Source organism: Rhipicephalus microplus, chromosome 6 (genome assembly GCF_043290135.1).
Source record: "Rhipicephalus microplus isolate Deutch F79 chromosome 6, USDA_Rmic, whole genome shotgun sequence".
Lineage (NCBI taxonomy): Eukaryota > Metazoa > Arthropoda > Arachnida > Ixodida > Ixodidae > Rhipicephalus > Rhipicephalus microplus.
Genome location: NC_134705.1, coordinates 28,004,113 through 28,028,614, shown reverse-complemented (window position 1 = coordinate 28,028,614; position 24,502 = coordinate 28,004,113). Strand labels below are relative to the sequence as shown.

The window sequence follows — 24,502 nt, the reverse complement described above, 5'->3', positions numbered from 1 at the left end:
CTTTGCTTCGATTCTTCGGGAAAAAAATCGCGGTATTTTGCGAGTATATACGGTAGTGCTTACCTCATTTTATACCGTTGTTTACAATGTTACAGTACTATGAAAAATTCGCTACAATAATCTGACAAATCATAATCGCAAAAACGAAACGAAACAATTTCTCACAAATTAGCTCCCTTGAATTGTTTTTTTTTTTTTTGTGTGTAGTGATGAGAAACCAACAATGTAATTGAAACAGCTGCTCCACAACTACCACAATGTCACTAACACCGTGGCACTGGGGCAATTTCACAAGAAAGACAAAAGGCCATTGGTGTTTGAAAACATTGTTAATATACTTGTCATCAAGTGCACAAGACACTACGTACACAAAACAGTAGAGCAAATAACAAGGCATAAAAGCGGGCACCACAAAACCTTGACAGCAAGCTCAAAAGCACCAACTTCATTCTTGCTACTTCTTAATGGACTGTAAGGATATTTTCTGAAAGACTAGTTCTGTAACATAATGGCAGCATTGCACCATCTAATATAGGAACTCTCAAACAAGTGGCCAGAGATGGCTCTAACTGTTGTGTCTAAGAAATGGTTAACAGAAGCAGACAATGCAACGTTTTCAACCAAAAATTCATCCAAGACTGCTATGCAGCTCTCAAATGTATTTTTTTCTTTTTTCCAATAGAGAAACTGAAGAGTGCAGCTAATCCACTGTATAAAGCACTCTTCGAGGTCCTATTATGGACACATGCAAAATACAGGTATAGCCATTAAAAAACCCATTAATGCCTGCATGTCGTTTTGTTCGTTCTCAAAACTCACTTGACAGTGCCTGTTTCTGTATGCATTTCTGTAGGCACAGCTATCAACAAGTCAAGCCTGGCCTAAACAGAGGAGCCAAGCACATGAAACATTTTTTTTTACAAGGGCAGGAGGCATACCGCATCATCAGGGGATGAAACACACTGCCAAAAAGTATCCTACACTGTTTCCTAAATAGACAACAAACATACTCGAAAAATACCTTTGCTAAATGCGTGTAGAAAAGGTCGATTCCTTCACGTCACTGCATTGTGGCCGCACTCAGCCTCTGCTTTTCAATATACTTCTCCCAAAGTGTCTTCCACTTTCTACAAAAACTAATTTTCCATTGCTGGTTGAGCCAGAGGGAACCCAACAAAAAGCCATTGAATACATTGCACACCAGATTTCACTGCACATATGAACATTACCTGTTGTATGCCTAAGAGGTTGGAAGACCCGTTTTTTGCAATGCAAATAAGACAAACCTTAGAGCTTCGCAAAGGGTGAGCGCTGACCACCATGCAGACATATTACATCAGTTTAATCTGTCTAGTTATCTACCTAACTGTATCTGTAGCTCCACTATGACTAGCCTGGTCCGCAAGTTGGGTCTGCTGATGTGGATGATATCAGCAGTGGGAAACTGTGCCGCATGCCGGTGGGTCTCTCTCGTATGGCCACAACAAAATATATTATGGCTTGGCAGGCATACGGTCTTCAAGCTCTGGCTTCAGATCGTTAGCGCTTAGTTGGTGGCGGCAATTACGACACCACCACAAATGATAAATGGCACATTACCTTCACCTGGAAGTCACCAAGACAGCACGCACCTTCAAGTAAAAAGACACTTGAGTGGTCTGTAATGCCTCGCATGTGAAGTTAAATACAAAATCATACATTATACTGGTAGCTGTTTGTGCAGATTGGTCTTGTGCGATCTTCAGTAAGGTGGTGCATACAAGTTGCCACTGGGGTCCCTCATGTTAGCACACTTTTTCCAACCAAAGGCTTGCTCTATGTGACAACTATGCAACAACATGCAAGAGACGGGTCCCACAAATGACCCAGTACCTAATATGTTTCCGATGCGAAGTAAATATTCGAAGTCAACATAGTCGGTTTATACCAGGTGGAACAAAATGAAGCAAAGGTACGAAGATAGCTAAAAGAAATCACGGCTTCATTTTGCATCAGCACTGTTTTGTCTGCTGATCTGTCCAGGAAACTTGGAAGTAGGAACAAACATTTTACTAGCTTTGCGACAGTTCTTGTTAATTTTTAAACATTCCCCACTTTCAACAGTTTAGTGAAAAAGTGAATCAAAGACAAAGTTTCAAGACCTATCACTGAAAACTTTTACATTCCCACTCGTAGGTACTTTCCTTCTATTGCAACAGACACAATACGGACTCATAGTATGCAATGTACAGCAAGAGGATAGCCATTTAAAAACAAAGCAAAAGAAAACACTTTGCCTGATCAACTCGCAAGACTGCAAGATACATGATGGCGAGAATAAGCAAACATCTCAATCTTCAATTAGGTGGGACACTGAAAGACTTAATAGGGGATTACTGTTTAAAACTGCCACCAAGGTCTTGAATGTTAAATGTTTGCTGTTCATTCAGAACAGCAGAGCATTTTCATGACAACTCAACGAAATGACGTCATTTAAAAATATTCTGCGGTAAGTAGAGAGCATGCAGTTGAAAATGCTTGCTATTCAGAGAATCTAAAATGAGAAAGAGTTCTTAACAACCCTGATTGTCAGCCTCACAGTATACAAATAGTGTTTAAATGAGGTCATTAGTACAAAAGATAAAAAATATCCAATGCAGCACATAAGCTAACTGAAAGGCACACCAGCTATCAGTTTCATCTCCATATGCGCTCAAGCTGCCATGTTCTTATTTTGTGACATGTCTTGAAAACTAAACAGTCCCATTAGCCCGCAAAATAGAATCAGGCTGTTTGACCATCATAATAGCATAGCAGAAAGTACTGCACAATTTTCAAACTAAATTAAAAAATTAGGCAGAAATGTGGCCTGTCAGTAATTCAGCCAAAACACATGAAGAATGCAGTTTTTAAAATCCAAATTTTTGAACTAATTTTGATTTAAAATAGATATACTCAGTTGAAACATTAGTGATCTTATCATTATTTTTAATGAGCATTTTGTCAAGCAGGTCAAGCCAGAAACATGTGAGAAACGATCAGTTGCAGCATCTTCCCTTGGCTGTGTATTTCTAATTAGCCATTGACTTTATTATGCTTCACTGCAAAAAAGAACTAATCATTATAATTTGTTTGAGCATGTAAACTCAACATATGCATAGCCAGATTATTTGAATGTAATGAATTCTAGCTGTCATTAGAGAAATATGCTGCATATACTGGCAAACTGTTTTTACAAAATCAAACAAAATTGCGGGAGCTTAATTAAAGAAATTCATTCCGCCTACACGGAAAAAAGGATCTCACTGAAGATTTTCTTTTACTGCTGTTTCCCGGTCAGGTACATGTTAATTTTTCATTTCATATCACCATAATATTCACTTTGTTAGAGCGAAGGGTTATTGTGAATTTCCGAAATTTTTTATTTGCATTACAAGACAAGAAAATCAGCACGACTTGCTCTATTCTACATCTGTGAAAAAAAATTACAGTTTCCCTGCAAAGGCGAAACAATGAATGTTATACAATTCTGGCGGCTAACTTTTGGATTCAATCTCGCGTAGCTCTACAAAATGCTGGTTTAAGCCAATGTGGATTTTTCAAGGAGTGAAGTGGTTTTCGTGCTGTCTGTGACCTAACTAAGTTGCGAGAGCATAGCACCTATACGAGCCATGTGCTGATGTCTGATTGGATAGCATGTGCCAGTGCTTGTGACCGCGCCCTTATGATCAAACCTCACAGTTGCTCCTCTGTTCACGCTCCTTTGCCCAACTGAAAACAGGTGGGGCATATCCTTCCTGCCTGAGGTGCATTGGGGCGGTGTTTCTGCATGCACCCTTTGTGTGACAAAGATGGCAGGCTCAATTCATCTCTGCTTCATAGCGTTCATCCCCAGCCCTCCCACACTTTTATTAGCCCACAGAATGTACAATGTGCGGAGTGATGTTACACATTTATAGTTTAAACAGTAAATGACGAGATAGTCATAGCAGAAACATGCCAAGGGTGTTCATATAATTGCCATGGCATTAAAAAAAAAAAAGAGGCTTAGCATGACTTATTTAACCTTGCAAAAGAAACAACATTTTCTAACAGCAATTGTACACTGCAAGCAGTTTAAACTCGCACAAAATTTTGATTTCATTCTTTAAAAGAAGACGTTTCTGCCAGTGTTTCCCACAATCTCCCTGCTAAGATTTGTAACATACTCGATGTTATTACTGGTACGCACTTTAAACTGCCATCATTGTGAGCTATATGCCAAGGTATCCAGAGAATGCCCATGCCATCATAGTGAGCTATAAGCCAAGGTATCCAGAGGATGCCCATGACTTTTATGTGATCAGTTCCACAAGCTTACCGTGCGAGTGACAAGCTTTAAGCTCCACTGTTTCCTGCAATTCTCACAGCACTTTGGTTCTGAGGCTCTGCCCATTTGATATATTCAATTGTTTGCTGCTTTGCATCTCGCTCAACCACTGTGTAACTGGACAGGAATTTGCACCAGTTGGGTTTTATGTACAAATGCATGCACCATACACTACAGGGGAGACCCGCTCAAGTTTGCCCACGGATTCCAGTGCCTGCCAATTCCCTGCCAGAAAAAATGTACAACTGTAGAGTCTCAGCACCTTCTACTCCTTTTGGTCCGCATGCATTTGCAAAGCATGCATTGCATGTGACACACCCCTTGTTTTGCGATGTCACCGCGACAAAGAGAAGAGAATTCTCACTGCTGCGTCGTCAACTGTCACAATGGCCATGCAAACACGAAGGGGTCGACTCCACCAGTGAAATTCTACGGATTACCAAACAGATGGTACAAAAAATGTAGACAACAGGGATAGATTACAGCAGTGCGCCAAAAATATGTAGTTAAAATTTTTATAAAAATGACCATGTGCACAAAGAATTCAACATAACGGAAGTTAATTCTTGCATCACTACTCCTATAATCTCTCAAGTTACTGAGACATATATACACGTCCATATCCTAAGTGCACAAATTACCATAATATTTTCAACTTTCGTCTTTTGAGCCCTGTTAAGAAGGTACAGAGATTTATGTTTATGCTGCTAATATTATGAGATGTTCTTGAAGATGTGGAAGTTGAAGTTGTGAACACATGTGTATTTGTAATGTGAGGATACATATTTTTTATATGTACACAGTACCAATTGAAGTGTGTGATTGCCATAAGCTTCAACAATAATTTGTAGCAACCATTCTGTGGGAAACAGCAAAAATGACTCAGGTCAGGGCCCTTCATGTGTGCCAACAATTTTTCAAGCAGCTTACAAAAAACGGGCACTTCACACAAAAACGGCGCAAAGGTATGATAGACGATGAAGTGTATAACTGACTGTGCTTAGTAAAACATTTTCTTGAGACAGTTGATTCCTGAACTCATGGTCAGCAAGAATTTGTCTCAATGGCATGTAATTATAGAGTGAGGCTAGAATAGAAGGGTACTTATCCAACCACCACGTTTTATGGGTAAGATTAGAACATGGTTAGCAACAACCACATTGCAATGTACTAGGCAAAATGTTTGATAAATAAATTGCCATAAATATCATCTCCGTGAATTTCTCATATGAAATATTTCTGTACACTTCAAAAATACTAGATTATTAAATGAGGCATTTTGCTATCGCACATGTTTTTATAGGGTTTGATTACAGCGCCATCTGGTATCACTTTCTCTGCATCTGCTACATGGCTAAGCTTATGCCGACATTTCACAAAATTGCTGCCACGAAAAAAACCCCCCTAAATTGTACCGATCTTTTCAAATGCGGACAGTACCATGTACATCCTAACCACGTGCGATGCAAAGCTAAAAAAAAAACACGTGCAGAACGCATGTACCGTGCGGGCAAAGCAACGAGTTTTTAAAGCAGATTGAAGAAGACAGCAGAGAGGTCAAACTCGAGCAAGTTTTCTCCCCACATTTACTGGCAGCACTCAGCACCACAGCACCCTCCACGATATGGGTCTCCCCTATAGGGTGCGGTCCAATCGCACATAGCTTAGCGTTGAAAAGGATGATGAGATCATATCATTAAAGCAACACAGCCTTGCACTTTGACGATTTGCAGTCATGTGTCGGGGGCATGCCGCCATAAGAAATTATCAGCTACGTTCACACGCTCTTAAAATGCAAACTTGCTCACATTCTCTATTTGGATGAGTTGTGCCATCTCTCCGCATCGTTATTAAATTATAATTGCAGTTTTTGTCTTCCTAATTTGAATAAACACATTTTCAATGGGACTAGAAATATTTGCACAGAACTTGTAGCATGTATTGAAGACCAGATGGCAATATTTTATGCGTGGACATTGTATAGGCGAGAGTTTCGAGAGTCTTATGATGATCTCAGCATTGTTAAAGATTTCATTTCAGAGCCACACTTCATAAACAAGAATGCAGATGGCAACAGCAAGGATTGCCCTGTGTACAGAAACAGCAAGGTGAGACATGTCGTGTAAATTCTGGCTTCCACCTGGATGAATGCTTTGGGCATTGTTCAAGAACTGCTGACAGCCTACAGCATACAGAAAGTATTCTCAAATGAATGTGCTCACAGGTGTTTCTTTGTATGCTAGAGTTTTTTTTTTTTGCTAGATGCCCAAAATGTGCAAAATCGTTTCCGATTTGAACTGCGCTGATTTGGGTAGGGGCTTATGATTGCAAAGGGTCAAGAGAACTTAAGAGGTTGACACATTTCGAGAGACAAAGTTTGTAAAAGAACACGACATATAATTTTAGAAAATTTTTAGTCGAAGCATTATTTTTGAAATAATCCGCTCTGAACAAGTCCTAAGCATAACTGTGATGCTTCTTGTCATTCTGCCACTAGTTGTATTCCTATTCATAAAATAGCATGGACACCACATATCCCTCAAGGGTGTATGCACTCTGCAAGTGAGCCAATTTTGCTAGGAAATCAATCCCATCTTATGAAGTGCACAATTTACTATGGTATCCACAATGACCATATAGAATCAACACAACTTATGTTCACATTATTCTTCTCCCTACACGTGAGAAAGAGTGATACCCAGAACGACATAACTCTTCTGTGACAAACAGAAGGCTTCAGAATAATAGTGCTAAGGCTTGTTGTTAGCGTGCAATGTGTAGAATCAAGAAAACATCCATAAATCGAAGTGCTAGCCAAGATACAAATAAAAAGCAACAAAAGAATCAAAGTTACCACAATAAAATAAAAGAATAGCATCAGAGTCAGTATGAAAACACCCCAGAAGTTGCGGGAGCAGTATCATTTAGTAAATTATTCTGCACCTGCAATTCAGATTACGAACAGCCAGCCTTTCTAAACAAACCTTTTCAAACTTTGCATATAATTTTTTCCTTCCAAATGGCATCTCAACAATCTGCAGACAAATCAGTAGGCATGATGCAACAATATATTGGGCAAGACTCGCAATTGAATGAACCCCTTCAAGAAATGCAATGATACCTGTTGTGGCATAGGTTCAAACTCTGCTAGTGCAATATACCTTCATAAAATAACAAATATCTATTGTAAGACACACTGAATATGGAATACAACTTAATATATTCCAACTTTGAGTAGCGCAGAAGCATTTTCAGAGTGTACATACTATATTATACAGGATTTCTTTGAGAACAAGTAGTCAAGGCAAAGCAACGAAAATTCCTCTGCCATTCATACAGCCAGCAATACACTAGAGTGTGCCACAAAACTCCTTTTCCTGCCTGCAAGCATTCTTTTCAGTTTTTTATCAGCATAACATTGATGCTTGGATGGAAATTTTTTATGTTACGTGCAAGTTGTGTGAAATAGTGATTGTCGGTAGAATCTTGTTCATTTGGAAAAATGAAGACAAAGTTCAGAAACCTATAGGCACATGTCGCGTCATGTTTCTCAGCTTGAATTTTTTCACCTTGAATGTGAAATCTCTATGTGCCTACAAACATCAATGCTAAAAGACATGACAAGAGCAGGAGACACAGGCTAATATGTAAAAATGGCAAGCAAACTACATAACCTATGGACTGCATATTTTCAATCAAATCCAAAAGATTTGAACCATTTTAGGCAGTAATGCAAAAAACTTGAGCGTGAGCAAAAACTCACGCATGAGGGTTCAAAGAATACATCCAGTCTAAGCCAAGAGTTGGCCTTAGATAATTTTTAGCTCTGTTTTAAAATGTAAGATTTAGACACAATGTAATGTAGAACTTGACAATACAAAAGGCAGTTACAAAGTGTTCTTTTTTTGCAACATGCATGTTTGGGTAGTTCGTGGTAATTCATGATTTCTTGTTTTGCGAAAGAAATGCTTAACATGTGAAAAGAACACTGCACATACAAGCACTAACTTTTATGTAAATTTATGTTGTTTAAATACACACTGCGTGCCTGCCCCACTCCGCTTTCACAAATAATGACACCCTAATATAAAACCTAAGTTTACTAGACAATTGACACTCAGAATTTGTACCTGATATTTTGCCTCTTGCTCTCACGTGCTAGATAGGACGATTAGACAGGGCAACTGACAGCGCACTACATTAGCCATTTGTGCGGCTTCTTGTATTTCGGCCTTACTGCAGAGAACTACGCACTGTTGAAATTGGAGTGCACAAGTTTAGCAATGTGCCATGTGGTCACCATATGAACGCTCCCTAAGGCCTGTCCCACATATCTGCTGCCATGAAAGATGATTAGGACAGACAAAGGATTCTTTATGAGTTGTAAGCTTTCACGGCAAATTTTCTTTTGAGTAGTAGTTATCTCTAAGGCCCTAAATTGGCCTTAGTTTCAGAATTTGTTTGTGCACTAAAAAAGAAAGGCCCTCTTAGAAAAGCAAAAAGTGGCCTGCATAAGTGTCATCTAGAACAGAGCGTTCGTCAATGAGTCTTTCATTATGGAAGTGATTAAAAGCATACAGCTGGGTGAAAATGCACTGCTAGTCGCCAATTAGAATGAAAACTGCAGCCATCCACTGAACGTCAGTTGCATAACATTTAAACATGAAGAAAAACTCAGTTTGTTTAAATGCCGCTTGATACATTGCTTAGGTTACATGTTAGCTAGTTCTTGGCAGCAAGAGCACACTATACAAAGCGACAGTTTTATAGCAAATTTCAATAGGCCAAATTCACCTACAAAGCATAGTCAAAAGAATGGAGAGTTGCTCTATTTAGCTACTGAGGTTCATTTAAATAGGATTTGCTTCTGCCAAATCACCAACTTACTATTTTGCTGCATGCAATGTGGCAAAACCAGTCAAGGTCTTCAGTAAATAAAAACATACATTTACAAACAAATCGACTGATTTGCATGGAAGCCTTGATAGCTGGGTGAGTTAGTACAACATTCTAAAGAGAGCACTGAAAAAATGCACAAGAGGCAACAACAACTCAGCACTGTTGAAATTTGGGATTGTTGGCACATACTGGAGACGAGATTAATAGCGCTAAATGAACCAACACAAAAACAGGACATGCAACACAGACGCTAACATACGACATAATGTTTTATTGCCACTCTCAACTACTCATATCACTCAAGAAAACCACATCACATGTGATGCGCACAAACCTCATTTCTTAGGAACGACAGTTCTCTTTCACAGAGGTTAAGAAATGGAGTGCTGATGCACACGCAACTCAGGGATGGGATAGCCTTAGCCTCAACCATCCCTCTAATAAGCTTGTCATGTATCTTATTGATTACACTACATGCGTTGAAGAGAAATGTGCTGCCACAGGACTTATAATGAATGGCTAGCCAAAAGAGGCATCATCAACCATTTTTTTCATCATGCTTCAAGCAAATCATGTTAACAAGAAGACGTTTTCTTGAGCAATATGAGCGGTCAAGAGTGTCGCAATAAAACATTATGTTGGAAGTTAGCGCCTGTGTTGTGTGTCCTCTTCTTGTGTTTCCATTCATTCAGTGCTAATATATTTTAGTGGTCTGAAAGCGGGCTATAATGAATCAGCAAATGGTAGCTTGATGAAGACAAAAGCTTTGTGAGCTTTAACAAGATGGCAATTCCTATAATTTTCCTCAAAGCCTGATCAAAAACTGCTGAACATCACTAATGTTGCCACTTGCGAATATTTGATTAAAATGAAAGTATAAAGAGCGCGCAATTCTTATTTGCCATCCTAAAACGCCCATGCCAGCGACGTCTCATAGTCAGAAATAAAACACAAAAATCTTCAGCAGCATTTGAGGTTCATTTGCGCAAGCACCTGCGAGTTCCACAGAAGCAGCACTAAAATACAAATTTAACTTAACAAAGGCTTGCTCACTCAGGTCTTCAGCTTGTCCAAAGGTCACTTTGAACAAAGCTAACAAATGCAGATTTTTTCAAAGAGTACCTTTCCATAATTGCAGCATGAACATCATGCGGAGTAAGGCAAACTTTCACTCGCCTGTGTGCACTATGTCACTGATGATTAGCCAAAGCAACACACCCTGTACAGAGAGGGCAGTGAAGTCTCTGAACCTTTTCGAAAGCAAGCTAGTGAATCAGTTAATAAACAAGCATCAAATGACTTTTCCACACTTGATGTACCTACAGTAGCACCAAGTCAATGCAGTTGTGCTTTAACAACTATGGCAGCGCACTAGTTATTAGCAGTTCAATAAAAAAACAACGAATGACTATTCTTATTTATGCAAACTATTAAAACCACGCTTAAAATAAAGCACAGAAGGAAGAGCATTAGATTGAGCGTACTTTTCATTATACACAAAATAAATATTCTATGCTGAAATGTTTCTTTTTCTTTTACAGATCTTTGGAAAACTTAACAAGGCAGGTTGATTTCTGCTTTGTTATAGTCATGCTTGCCAATAATTTGCATGACATAAAAATGTGTCCTTGGAGTTGGAAAGCACATAACACAATGTGCTCCACTTTTTTTTTCTTTTTTATCTATGCATCTTTATTTGAATACATGAGTGTCCTGAGTAGTGTGAAAGAGAATACATGCGAGATTGTCGTTCCACCTTAAGTACAGTCATTTAAAAAGCTGCCCTGAGAATGCTGTCGACAACAGAACATGGACTAGACCTGAGAGCAAAGAGAACCTTAGGCTGCATAAGACTGCACACACGCACGCACACACAAAAAAACCCACTCCCAAACAGCGCAGAAAACACAACAAGAACGAATAGACGCAAACTAACAACTATTTAATTTTTGTGAAGTGCCACCTGAAGATGTGCTCAAAAAACGAAAAGGAAACAAGGGCGAGAGTAACACTATGACCACGAAAAAAAGCAAAATCAACACATAACAGTGAAATGGTTCATCAGGATGTGTAAGCACAGCGTGTTAGCGGAAGCGCCAGAATTTGTCCCTCAATACTTTAGTTCTTACTTCATTTAGCAAAAAAGTTGGAGTACTTACTTACATGCTTATATACTGAATTCTCCCGATAACATGCTGCAGGCCTTAAGTACCGTGTTTACTCACGTAATGAACGCACTCGCATAATAAACGCACCACCAACTTCAGGCATAAAAATTTAGCTTTTTTTCCCAACTGCCTAATAACGCACTACCTACATTCATCGACTGCAGTCCCGCTAATAACCGACACCTGGCGGCTTTTCACCCATTGGATCTCTTTCGTTTTTTATTATGTTGCCGAACCACCTCGGCTCACTCCCTCACTCCCCCTTTACCCGTTGCCGCGTGTCATATTGTTTTTCTTTCTATCTGTGTGCGGCACGTCCCCCGTGATATCTGTGCACTACAGCGGGGTTCACGAATGGTGCGAGTGTAGACATCGCAGCTGATGAGCAAACAACAAACAAAGGTCAGGAAAGTGCCCGCGCCAACTGACGCAGCAAGTTTAAAAAAACCCAACTATGTGCATGCGATTTTCGAGCAACGACGACATGATTTGCTGTTGCGAGGGGTCATTCGTCGCTATCGTGTGGGAAAACCAGAAAAAATTGCTTGTCATCCAGAAAATATCGTGATGATTTCCGCAACACGGTAGCACCCCTGATTTTCGTTTCGCTTGTTATCTGCGCGTACAGGAACTTCTTATGTAGAAGAGAGGCGGGGGCCATATTTTGTCCTTGATCTTGTTATTGACGGTTTGTTTTGATGCTTCGGGGGTAGCTTGCTGCAATATTGGTTATTCGCTACAATGTTGATGGCGTCGTCACGGTCATCGTGCGAGGTTGCCACGAAGTTGGCCAAGTGCGTCGCATGCTTTTGGGCACCCTTCGAGATCACAGCAGAAAGCACTGTTGCAGTCAAAGGATTGCGAGAAAAGATAGCCGCAAAACACTTTTATGACTTGCGTGGGCGGCTTGGGGACAGCTTGCAGAAGAAAGCGCTATCAACCACCAAAGATGAGTGAAATGCAACAAGGAAGCTATTTCCTCACAGTGTACGCGTATGTCAATTGCAAAAGGCTAAGCAACCTGACTTTTTTTTTTCATTATCACATTTTTGGCTTCTTACAAAAAGGTTTTCATAAAATTTACCTCGCGAAATAAATGCGTCCCTCAAATTTCCTCTGATTTTTCGAGAAAAAAGTGCGTTCATTACGCGAGTAAACGCAGCATTTCTCTCATTTGTGGTGGCACGTGAAACCAAATCTCTGACAGAGCCTAACTCTTTAGAGTGCTCTGTTAGTCTGGTGTTAAGGCCTTAACTCCTGATTAAGCATATGGCAGAGCACACGCACATAAAGAAATGACACAAGCACTGCCATACGCTGTAATAACTTAACTAGCCCGCAAGAATGTCCCACACTAAGAGAGCACAGCTATGCATATGAGCAGATTGGGAAGTTTGACAGCGAGAGTGTGAATGCCAAGCTTGTTTGAGCACACAGAGGTCTTAATACGTGCTCCCTTCGTGACGAACTGTTTCAGCAGTATGTTTTCATTATGGTTTTTCTCAACCTCGTACTTTCGCACTTTCCCTTTTCTATATTTTCTTTCATTTTCAAACTCAGCCCCAGGCTGAGCTTCACAGAAAATTGAACAGTTAGTTTACACCTACCCGCATTGTGTGCCTTTCGTAAGTGGTTTTTCTGTACCTTATACGCAGTGCAATGACCTTCAAATTTTTCTCGTGTGTCAGCAAACGGGCACTTTACCAAACATGGGGAAAACAAGCCATCTACTTTTAGAGAGAGTTTGTGCCACATTTTCAGGAAACAAAAAGCTGTAAATGGCAAACTGCAAAAAAAAAAATAAAAACAACCAAGCTCACTTTTATTAGCACCCTTTTCGTGAAAATCCTCAGCTATTAACAATGGCAGCAGAAGTAACTCAGACTGGTGCGAGCTAGGTAAACAATTTTAGCAGAAAAATTTTCAACCTGAAACCTCTGGTTTCGTCGTAACGATTTTAAGCAACTGACCCTAAGTTGACTTCCTGTTATGTAAAATGTGCAGGAACTATAATGACAAGCTAATTAAGTGCATATGAAATAAAAAATTATTTTCAGATTTTTTTGTTAATTTGCCTGTGCAAGATGCAATTTGTACAAGTACTAATAATGGAAACACTTTGAAGCATGGTTAGCTTGATCTGCAGAAAACTTGAAACGCTGACAACGGCCTGCAATCTTACATGCATGACTGAACGTGGGAGTCGAGCAAATATATCTATTGGCAATGCTTAAGTAAGAGAACTTTTTGATGACACAGTGAGAAGTTTTAAGCTTCAACAACAAATGAAAATGTTCCCCCTTTGTCATAAATAGGAAAGTAAATTGTTCAAACAACCCAAAACAAGAAAAGCTAGATAAAGCAGAGTGCAATAAATGCACACTAGTAAGTGTGGTATTACCTGCTGAAAGGTTATACGCCAGCAAATAAGCCAGGGTGATTAATTATAGATCTGAACGGTATGTGCAAGGGCCTCACAGATTATTCATAGGTTAAACTGTATGCACTTGCTAATAATATATACTATTCTTAGCTCACCGTTGCATTTGTCCTTCAGTTCTGTTTGATCCCAGTGTTCTAAAGTTGACGACTCTTGTGCCACATGCAGCAAAAGAAAAGCTTATGAACAGCGCTGCAATCTGCAGAGGCATTTGACTCTTTAGTACATCGAAATACTTCTCTTGCATAACTTTACGCCTCTTTTTCAATCCCTGTATGAAAAACAACCCACCAGGCTTTCAATGACAGTCACATCCAAGTGCAGTGGAACCTTGGTGGTACAATCACGGTTTGTACAAACCTGAAGGTGATACGTATCTTTCTTTGCCCATTGGCCAGCAATGTAATACAATCCGGTTGTTGCAAACAGATTTTCACCTCTTGACATTTGATACGAACAGATGCTACCGCAAAGGTACAAACAGATGCTGCCTGTGCATGAGAACTCAAGCATGGGCATGCGAGCCATGCTGCCAATTAATCAGAATAAAACACGATGTAATTAGCCTTCACTTAGGTGTTGTAGCCTCTCAGATTGTGTGTGCGAATCTCACAGGCCCTTATGCAACTTCATGGAGCTTTGCCTTTAGATTTCATGTAACATTGATGTCATGTATTTTGTTTTTTCAACACGTCGACATGTGATGCTGTCATTACACGTGTCTTCCATGATGATGCAAGCCATGTTTCGGACATCAGAGATCCTATGAAAGCATAACAAGGACCGATAGAGGAAGTAGGCAGTCTTGGTGACGGATCAGCTAGGCCTCACAACATCGACATGCACTATTGTTGATGATGCGAACAAGTGCCAACTCTCCGATTGTGCGGGCACAGCTGTGAATCTTCCAAAAGATCTCCTTCTGTCACTTTTGTCACAGTATTCTGGAGTAATGTGAAAAAGCATACTAAAATAAGGAAGGGGCTACAAGCTGTTGCATGTCAAAACACACCTGGCTCAGTAATATTACACACCTTATATTTATGAGTCCAAGAATGATTGTTAATATCTAAATGCCTCACTGAATATCACTCAGATCTCTTCGTGACATTGCTGTGGCACTGAGAAATGATAAGTAAAAATGTACGCGTGCATTTTTTTATTGCATATGCTCATTTTTGATACTTTCTGGTGATACGAATTTTGGGCGATACGAATATTTTTGGTGACCCCGTGATGTTCGTATTAACAAGGTTTCACTGTAGTGGGTACCAGCTACAGAAGGTACCAGCTATGCCTTCTGAAACAATAATACCTGGGTTAGCCTTGATGTTTTCAGTATTTCTTATCAGGTTGAAATGCCACATCAAATGGAAGAAAATTTACACGAGCAATTTAACAAACTGGCATATGGCATTGTAGTTATCTGTAAATTTTTCTTGCAAATTTTACTTCAACTTTTAGACTTACCAAAAATATTACATAACATATAAGAACAAACCCAGCTACTTTACTTTACCTAGGAATAAGCACACCTGGATAAATGTTATGATGATAAGTGGATAGAGCGATATTATTCCCAAGCTGCCCCTGCCCACCTGTACAGTGTAAGTAGTTTGAACATGAATCCTAAGCAAACAGCACACTATTACATTGCTACATGAAAAAATGCATTCAATAACAGGTGAGAAAAAAAAAAAATTGAGTTAAACAAAGCCCTGCATCGTTCCCTGTGCACAAGCCACTGTACCCTCAAACCCTCAACTGCACTGTTATGATGGGCAAAATCAAAGCTCTAAAATAAATGCACATTACTCTTAAACAAAGACAGGAACCATATTAAAATAGAGCACAAAGTGCATTTTGCACAGTGTTCCATCATTTACAAATCAAATGCACCTGTGTCAAGAAAAGACAGGTTATGCTTACAAAGTAAGTACTAACAAAAGAGTGACTAGAATATATGCTTGTAAACAACGAGGCCACTAACCTCATTTTGCATACCACTAGCATTTTCTTCAACTCAAAACTCAGCAACAGGGTCCAACAACAAATAATTTACATTTCAGGTTTGTCCCGGAGAAAGCAAAAACAACCCGGAAATGCACAACCAAATGAAACAACACGTTCATCAGCAACCATCTGTTTGACAGCAGATGCAGTGGAGCCAGACATGGATTGCAATTACAACTTACTCATTGCTGCGTTCATCTATGCTGTTATCTGCACCCCAAATACATTAGGTGAAAGGTGGTGCCAGGTGAAAAATACTGGAAGCATCAAAAATGCCGGCTTTGTGAGCTAGAACTGAAATGACTCACTCTCCCAAATCACCCACCCGCAGTCAACCACAGCAGCGCGTGAAAATGGGTGTGTAATCTGCCCACACTCAATAACTGTACGCTTCCTGCTCTAGAGACTGCAGCATCGCAGAGTGAGTAAGCATCAATTGGCACTGATGCATCAAGCAGACAGTTTGAAGGAGTATGACTCCAGACAGGCCCTGCTCTCTTCTGTTAGGTTCTATACTGTGCCCCAGTATGCCTCCTCAAGTCATACAGGGACTCCTCAATGATAAGAGTAAAAGATGTTCACTGTCTCACAGAGACATAATGTGGGCTAAATATTGTTGAGGCCTGACAGTTCTCCAAATGTAATGGAGAGGCCAAGAATGTGCCCTGAGCAGAAGCGTGGCACTTAGAATGACTGTGCCTGGAGCGGGGGATTTCAACACATTGCAAAGTAGCTGTCCACTGGGCCCGCGACATGGCAGAGAGGCAAGGATCCTCCCTCCCGACCTGGGAGTGGCCCGCTGAGCACTGATTTCGCCCACCGAAGGAATTTAGTAAAGTTACTCATCCATTCATACAAAGCAATGTGCGCCACCAGTGCCCTACAGAGAGCCTGAAAGAAACCACTCAGATGAACTTACAGACAAACTAGAATGCTCAGAAGCATATATCCTTTTGCACTGCCGCCTGCCCAACAAGTACTTTGTACACAAAATTCACTTGAACTTATGTGAAAAATGGACAGGTAGTCTTCTATAATCATTCTCACATTTTTCAGTTAAAAAACCAACTTATATTAAAATTTGGTGCTTCAGCAAGTAAGTGAGGGCAATTATGAATCTACCAACAGAAATGCAATGAATTGAACTTTGCATCATGCAATGAAATCATTTTCCAAAGTGCTAGCCGTCATCGATCGATTCTTGCATGTTAATTACGGCCTGCATCAAATCAAGCAAATTAGAAATGAAAAAAAATTTTCCTGTTGTGTTTTTAAAAAATGAAAAGTAATATAGGAACACGAGGGTGCATATCAAGGACAACAGTAATGCCTCACAGTTATATAGTAGAATAGCACTACAACAGCCTACTCTATGTACTGTCACAAAGAAATCGTGCATTATCTATACGGGACAACAATTCAGGCTGGAAAACGTAATGTTTGATTCATAAGAGCGCTAACAAAGAATACGTATGTTCAAAGACTCTCTGCCTCAGCGTTGGCACGTTATATGCAGCTGTCCTTTAAAAACTATCATTTCTTATCTACAGTAGGAGAGCTATGACATCAAATTAGCAGCAACTGTTATGCCATGCAACAAACTGAATGTGAAATACAATCTTCCCACACAGTGAGACAAGTGTCTAGGAAAGCAGACAATGCAAACGTTCTCTGTTCAAACCAGTAGTGAGCCGACACCCCACTTTTTGTCAGGAGACATTTTGCCAATGAACCATTTTGCTCAATAGTGGTCCATTTTCTCACAGCGAGATGGCAACATCACTTGGTTAGAAAACTCAGAAGCCATGATTTTATGATTAGGTCACTGATTTTCCACACAATGACTATGTGGGAAGACAGAAATGCAGCTGAGATATGCATTACACAAGGAGAAATACACTCAAGCCTCCATATTACGAACCCAGATATAACGAAGTTAATGAAGAATACTCTAGCAATAGATGTAGCATTAGGAATATATCTTCATCACAAAATTTTGCATATAACGAACTTATTTTCATGTAAGATGCAATAAAGATGTTTGAGTGTAATGCAAAAAATGCTGCAACAGTGTAACCTGAACTTTCTCTTCACCTCGCTCTGTGAGATATTCTCCTTCATCAGGATAATAATCTAATTATGTGAAATTTCTTCAAACATAAAATACAGTCTGAAGGCCAGTCACTACCTTTTTCTCAAGAACTCGAGTTACCACAAGGTCCTGCATGAGCCATCAGAGTTTTCGGCAGGTCGTTTCGTCAATACAGACTGCCACAACAAATGTGGCCAACTCAACATACGCAAAACGTGAAGGAAAGATGCGCAGCTTGGCTTTAAGTGCCAAACCGCGCCCTCCTGACTCTTGGGTTTTGCAGCCGTGGCAGCAGTAGCAGTCTGAAGGCCAGTCACTACCTTTTTCTCAAGAACTCGAGTTACCACAAGGTCCTGCATGAGCCATCAGAGTTTTCGACAGGTCGTTTCGTCAATACAGACTGCCACAACAAATGTGGCCAACTCAACATACGCAAAACGTGAAGGAAAGATGCGCAGCTTGGCTTTAAGTGCCAAACCGCGCCTTCCTGACTCTTGGGTTTTGCAGCCGTGGCAGCAGTAGCAGCCAGGGAAGTGGCCCCACAGGTGTCACACGAAGCACTCAAGCTTGGCACACAGCTTGTACTCCAGCTCCGCTGTGTTGTACAGCTCCAAGCCCTGCACAACCAACAGGATGGCTCAAGTGGCTGCAAACCAGTGTTAAACACCAGGCTACATTCTGAAACAAATTCACTCTGTGTGAAATGTTTTTTAATTAGTGATTGATGATCACACAGGATGGAAAAACAAATGACACTAACCAGGACTTGCTCAGAAGAGATATCTCACAAATCAGCAATACATGATCAGCTCTACGCAGCAGCCGGTACCACATTGCAAGGAGTAACGCTATTTTTCACTCACTGACAGATCACCACATACTAAACGCACACACATGCATCAGGGACACCTGAAAAAATTGTCAGCTTCAGACACCACTGCTTTAGCACATGTGTTCACTGTCATAGTTTCAGAATGCTCAGGTAATAATGCACGACTGTACGAGTAAGCCATTATTTTTTCCTGCACATTACAAGACGAAAGAGAAGGCATGATAGTGGGTAACGTTATGTAACTTCGCTACATCATAATCACATTTATTTTTGTTGATAGCGGCAAAACACATCACAACACAACAGTTTGTCTTTAGCAGTTACTCTAAGGCCTTTTTTCTTCTCTCCTTTTTTTATCGATTCATTCGTTATTATTTTAACATGAACCTGCTTTATGCTAGGGTTTACCAAGACTTCAAAAATGTACTGTCACAGATATTACGTTGTAAATTAACACTACCAAATGGGAAAGAAAAAACATTCAAGTAAGAGGCCTGCAGGAGGAAGAACACCGGCACGTGTTCGTGGCAGGAGGAAGAACACCGGCACGTGTTCGTGGCTAAAGTACGATATGAACCTCTGCATGTTGCGTTGCTGAAGCGCAGTATGCGTGAGCGTTGGTGTTGGTTTCAGGAGCGCACACCGTGCTGTTTCTCTTCATAACTGATGATCTTTGAAGACGTGTCCGTGGTGTGGCGGCTCGCCATCGCTCTACCACATTTCGTGGGGATGCCTAAAACGACCACCAAATTTAGATACCTTTTTAGGTCAGTACAAGCTTCGTAATACTTTCGAGCAATGGGAGGCACAGCTCGCCAGCTCTGACCCAGAGGTGCAGCTTGCACTTCTGCGTCACGTCAGGCAGGCGGCGGCAGCCAGTGGAGCCCTGGACTTAGGGCCCCACCAATCAAGCTCATGACCCCTGTCCCACACCCTTGCAAATAAAGTTTTTCCTTCCTTCCTTCCTTTGAAGACGCACATGTCTAGTAACAACGTTTAGTGTGTGCTTGCTGGTGTCATCTTTGTGCGCGATTAACGATACGCTGTGTTCAGGTATGTGTTAGAAACTTCAGTTACCATGACGGTTAAATTATGATCATGGGTGGTAGTCATTACCATGAAGACGAGCCAATGGGCATCAATATAGCTGCGTCCATGCTAAATGGTGCTATAGCTGCAAAATGCCAATAGAAATTGTACAAGCTTTCATACAACACTACACAGAAAGCACAACTTCTATGAAGACACGTTTCATTTTCGTGTTATACAGATTTCTATGAGAGGAAGATTAGCCATGTTTGTTTTTGGTTTCTTTTTTTGTCTTGTTTCCTTTTGTTGTTATACTTTTTAATGTGACCCACTAATTTAAGGCTGGGCACACATGTCACAATGGCATGGGCAGTTTTGCTTTCTGAGGCCCTGTAAGCCTGGCGACTTTTTGTTTGAATAAGAGCAAAGTATTATAATTCGAAAAACACAGGGCATGTAAACACCGAAACAAGAGAAAAGACAAGACACTATAAATGCCGATGAAGTGAGTATGCCGTTAAATCCCTCAAAAACACATCACATTCAGACATCAAGCTCATGCGACAAATGGAGCAGTTTTCAGAGCAGCAAAATGATAACGTGAAAGTCATTTTTATTTTTTTATTTTTTTTTATTTTAGTCAGCATTCATTCATTTTGATTTTTATCATGATGTAACAAAGTCCGTCACACATGGTCATGAGTACAAGGAATCTTCAAGTAGCACAATTTTAGGCAGTCACCACCTCGCGACGTGCAAGTAGTAAAAGATGCTCTTATGGATCAATGAGCAGAACAGTGGCAAGGCATGCTGGAGCAACATGGTGTACGCAGCCAATTGAAGCCCTCAAAACTGACTTCGAACATCTGCTTTTTGTACATTTGTTTCTCAATGAAAGACCTAGCTGTAGCGAGAAATTTGAAGACAAAGAAATTCTCTTCTCGATGATCCTAAAATAGCGGTATCCGGTTGTGCCGCTGTGGAGCTATACTTTTAGATGCGAAGCATTTCTTAGCGAACTTCAGTCACTTTGAGCCTGCCTACCTGCCCTGCCTTGCCCTGCTCTTCCCTGCTTTGCCCTGCTCTTCCCTGCTTTGCCCTGCTCTTCCCTGCTTTGCCCTGCTCTGCTCTGCCCTGCCCGCCTGCCTGCCTATCTATGTATCTATCTAGCCGCTACCGTTCCTGTGCTCTCAAGGTCACGCCCTCCACTTTCGTGAACCAAAATTAGCATGAAAGAGTAAGATAGTTAGACGAATACGAGACGCTGGTCAAGACATGAATAATGTCACAATCCCCCTAAGTACATCGTCAAACACTTCCTGCCAGACAGTGGCACAAACCCACGGGCGGGTATTTGCTACTGGTATGCGGGTATGAGCCTCAGGTGACTGACACTCAGTATCTATCCATGATGATGATGATGTTTGAAGTTTTGTGGCGCAAGGGCCATTTCACGGCCAAAGAGCGCCAGTTCATCTTACTAAAAATATGGACAATGATTGTGACAAGCGGCTGTATAAGGGCCATAAAATCCTCGCGGTAAGGCGGGTAAAAACATACAAGTAATAAAATCATGACCATGCCGTGAAAGGTGTGTGTGGTGTGAATAGGTGACAAAAGTTGGTGATAATGAAAAACGATGGTGGACATGTATGGCATTAGCACAAGTACCTCCCTCGTTCATACCCTTGCGTCCAAGGGCCGTGAGGCAAGTGCTTTCTTGTGTAGCCACCGGAGCAAAAACCTCTCTGGAGAGGTCGTGCTACGGAATGCCCGGGTATATGATATGAAAATTATGAATTTCTTTTAAAAACGCTAACAATGATTTATGACTAAAAAGCGGTTCCCTACCGACGAACATTGCAGGGTGTAAAGGTATATGTTGTCTGTAGGGTAATGGAAAATGACGTTTTCTTAGAGTTTCTAAGTGTTTGCACTGCATTAACATGTGAAGGACTGTTAATGCTTCACCACATCTGTCACACAATGGTGGATCGCCACCGGACAAAAGATATGAGTGTGTCGTGTATGAGTTACCTATCCTGAGCCTCGTTAGTGTTACCTCTGTATGACGTGCCTTTGATACTGGTGGCCAATGGCAAAGGTGTGGCTTGATAATGTGTAGTTTGTTTTGTGTGTGCGCATCCCACTTGCTCTGCCAGTAGTCCCTGAGGTTTCGTTTGAGAGACGGCTTAAGATCAAGGGCCGGGATTGATATGGGTGTAGGGGCAGTGCTTTCGTGGACGGATGTAGCGAGCTGATCCGCCCTCGCGTTTCCTTGGATCTCAGGGTGCCCTGGCACCCAGCACACTACAACATGTTGTTTGAGTGTGTAGAGTGTGCACAAAATGGAGTAAAGTGACACAAGGACTGGGGTTTCTTTGTTTTTTAAGAGTGTGCAGAGCCGTTACCACACTGAAGGAGTCCGTATAAATTACTGCTTTTTGTATTTGTAATTGCTTGATGTGTTTAGCCGCCACAAGTATCGCATAAGCTTCCGCTGTGAAGATACTTGTGCCTGGATGTAGAGGGCCAGCATCCGAAAAGAATGGGCCGACAGCAGCGTAGGACACAGAGGAGTTAGACTTGGAGGCATCTGTAAAGAACTCAGGACATGGGTATTTGTGTTGAAGTTCCAGGAAGTATGTTCGGATATGGGCAATAGGCGCATGTTTTGTAACTTCTAGAAAAGACACATCGCAGTCTATAGTCTGCCACTGCCACGGTGGCGGGTATGCTACAGGAGCTATTAAACTGTGTTCAAGTGACACTCCAGTTTCCTCAGCTAGACCCTTCAGGCGAATTGAGAAGGGCTGCCTCATCGAAGGCCTGTTTCAAAACAGAATTGAGCTCGACAAATCATTAATAGTACAGTATGAGGGGTGCTTCTTGTCTGCTTTCACCTTAAGGAAATAAACAAAGGACATGTGAGTTCTCTGCAGATGAAGCGACCACTCATTTGACTCAACATAAAGGCTTTCTACGGGGCTGGTGCGAAAAGCACCCGTAGAAAGGCGGATGCCCAAATGGTGCACGAGGTCCAGCATCTTCAAAGCACTTTGAGTCGCAGACTGATAAACAATGGCCCCATAATCTAAGCGAGTGCGAATGAGGCTTCTATACAGGTTCATGAGACATTGCCTGTCACTAACCCTGTAGTACGTGACAACACTTTTAAAACATTCATGGCTTTTAAACATTTTGATTTAAATACTTGATGTGCGGTGCGAAGGTCAACTTGTTGTCCAAGATTAATCCTAAGAATTTATGCTCCGCATTAACAGACAGACGTTGACCGTTCAGTTCAATGTCGGGTTCTGAGTGCATGCCTCTCTTTCGGGAGAACAAGACACACGTGCTTTTTTGTGGGTTCAGTCGGAATCCGTTTTCCTTTGCCCATTTGGAGACCTTGTTTAAACCTAACTGAACCTGCCGCTCACACATTGCCAGATTGCAAGATCTAAAGCTAAGCTGGACGTCATCGACATATGTACAATAAAACATATTGCGAGGGATGGACAAGCGCAAGGAATTCATTTTGATGAGGAAAAGTGTGCAGCTAAGTACACCACCTTGTCGCACGCCTGTTTCCTGGACAAATGTTTGGGAAAGAACCGTGCCCACTCGGACACGGAATGTCCATTTTGACAGGTAACTTTCGATTATGTGAAACATTCTTCCGCGCACGCCAAGGTGGGACAGGTCTCTTAGAATTCCAAAACGCCATGTTGTATCATAAGCCTTTTCGATATCGAGGTACACAGAGAGAAAATATTGTTTATGAATGAAGGCGTCTCTGATCTGTGCCTCGATACGAACAAGGTGGTCTGTCGTGGATCTACTCTCTCGAAACCCGCACTGAAATGAGTCAAGCAAATTGTTTGTTTCAAGGAAATGTACAAGTCGGCAGTTTATCATTTTTTCGAAGACTTTGCACAAGCAGCTTGTAAGTGCAATAGGCCTATAACTCGAAGGTAAAGAAGGGTCCTTGCCCTCTTTCAAAATGGGAATAATAATAGCCTCTTTCCAAGAGGTAGGGATAGTGCCAGAAAACCAGATAGTATTGTACAAACAAAGTAAGGTTTTTCGTGTTTAGATTGATAGGTTTTTTAACATTTCATACACCACACGGTCAGAACCTGGGGCAGAAGTACTGCAGGAGTTTAGAGACGTTCGCAGCTCAGCTAGACTGAAAGCTTGGTTATATGCCTCGTATCTAGTGCATTTGTGTTCGAGTTTCTGCTTTTCTATTCTTGTTCTGTATTTTTGGAAAGTGTCAGTATAGTGGGACGAGCTGGACACCTGTTCGAAGTGTGCACCGAGGAAGTTTGCTTGATCTTCCAAGGTATCACCCTGAGTGTTTACGAGTGGAAGTGTGTGTACTTGTTTTCCTGCTATTCTACCTACCATGTTCCAGACTTTAGCCTCCTGTGTGTATGAATTGATCCCTGACAAAAACTTCTGCCAGCTTTCACTTTTGGCCTGCCGACGCGTTCTCCTGCCTTGAGACTTTATTTTCTTGAAGGTTTCAAGGTTTTCGGCTGTCGGTGAGTTCCGAAGCAACCTCCAAGCTCTGTTTTGCTGTTTGCGTGAGTTACGGCATTTAGAGTTCCACCATGGCACACGCCGTTTTCCAGGATGCATTTTGTTTGTGGGATGCATTTTGTTGCAGCATCAATCA

General features: G+C 41.1%; 1 protein-coding gene across 1 annotated transcript in view; it reads right to left on the bottom strand.

Annotated features, from left to right (window-relative positions):
• Positions 1-310: 310 nt before the first annotated feature.
• The window catches only part of norpA (no receptor potential A), a 553,315-nt gene continuing 529,123 nt past the window's right edge, over positions 311-24,502 (bottom strand). Inside the window, exon 34 of the mRNA XM_075865873.1 lies at positions 311-18,577. Coding sequence (XP_075721988.1) covers positions 18,509-18,577 — 69 coding nt within the window. The 3' untranslated portion in view covers positions 311-18,508. The remainder of the gene's footprint in view (positions 18,578-24,502) is intronic.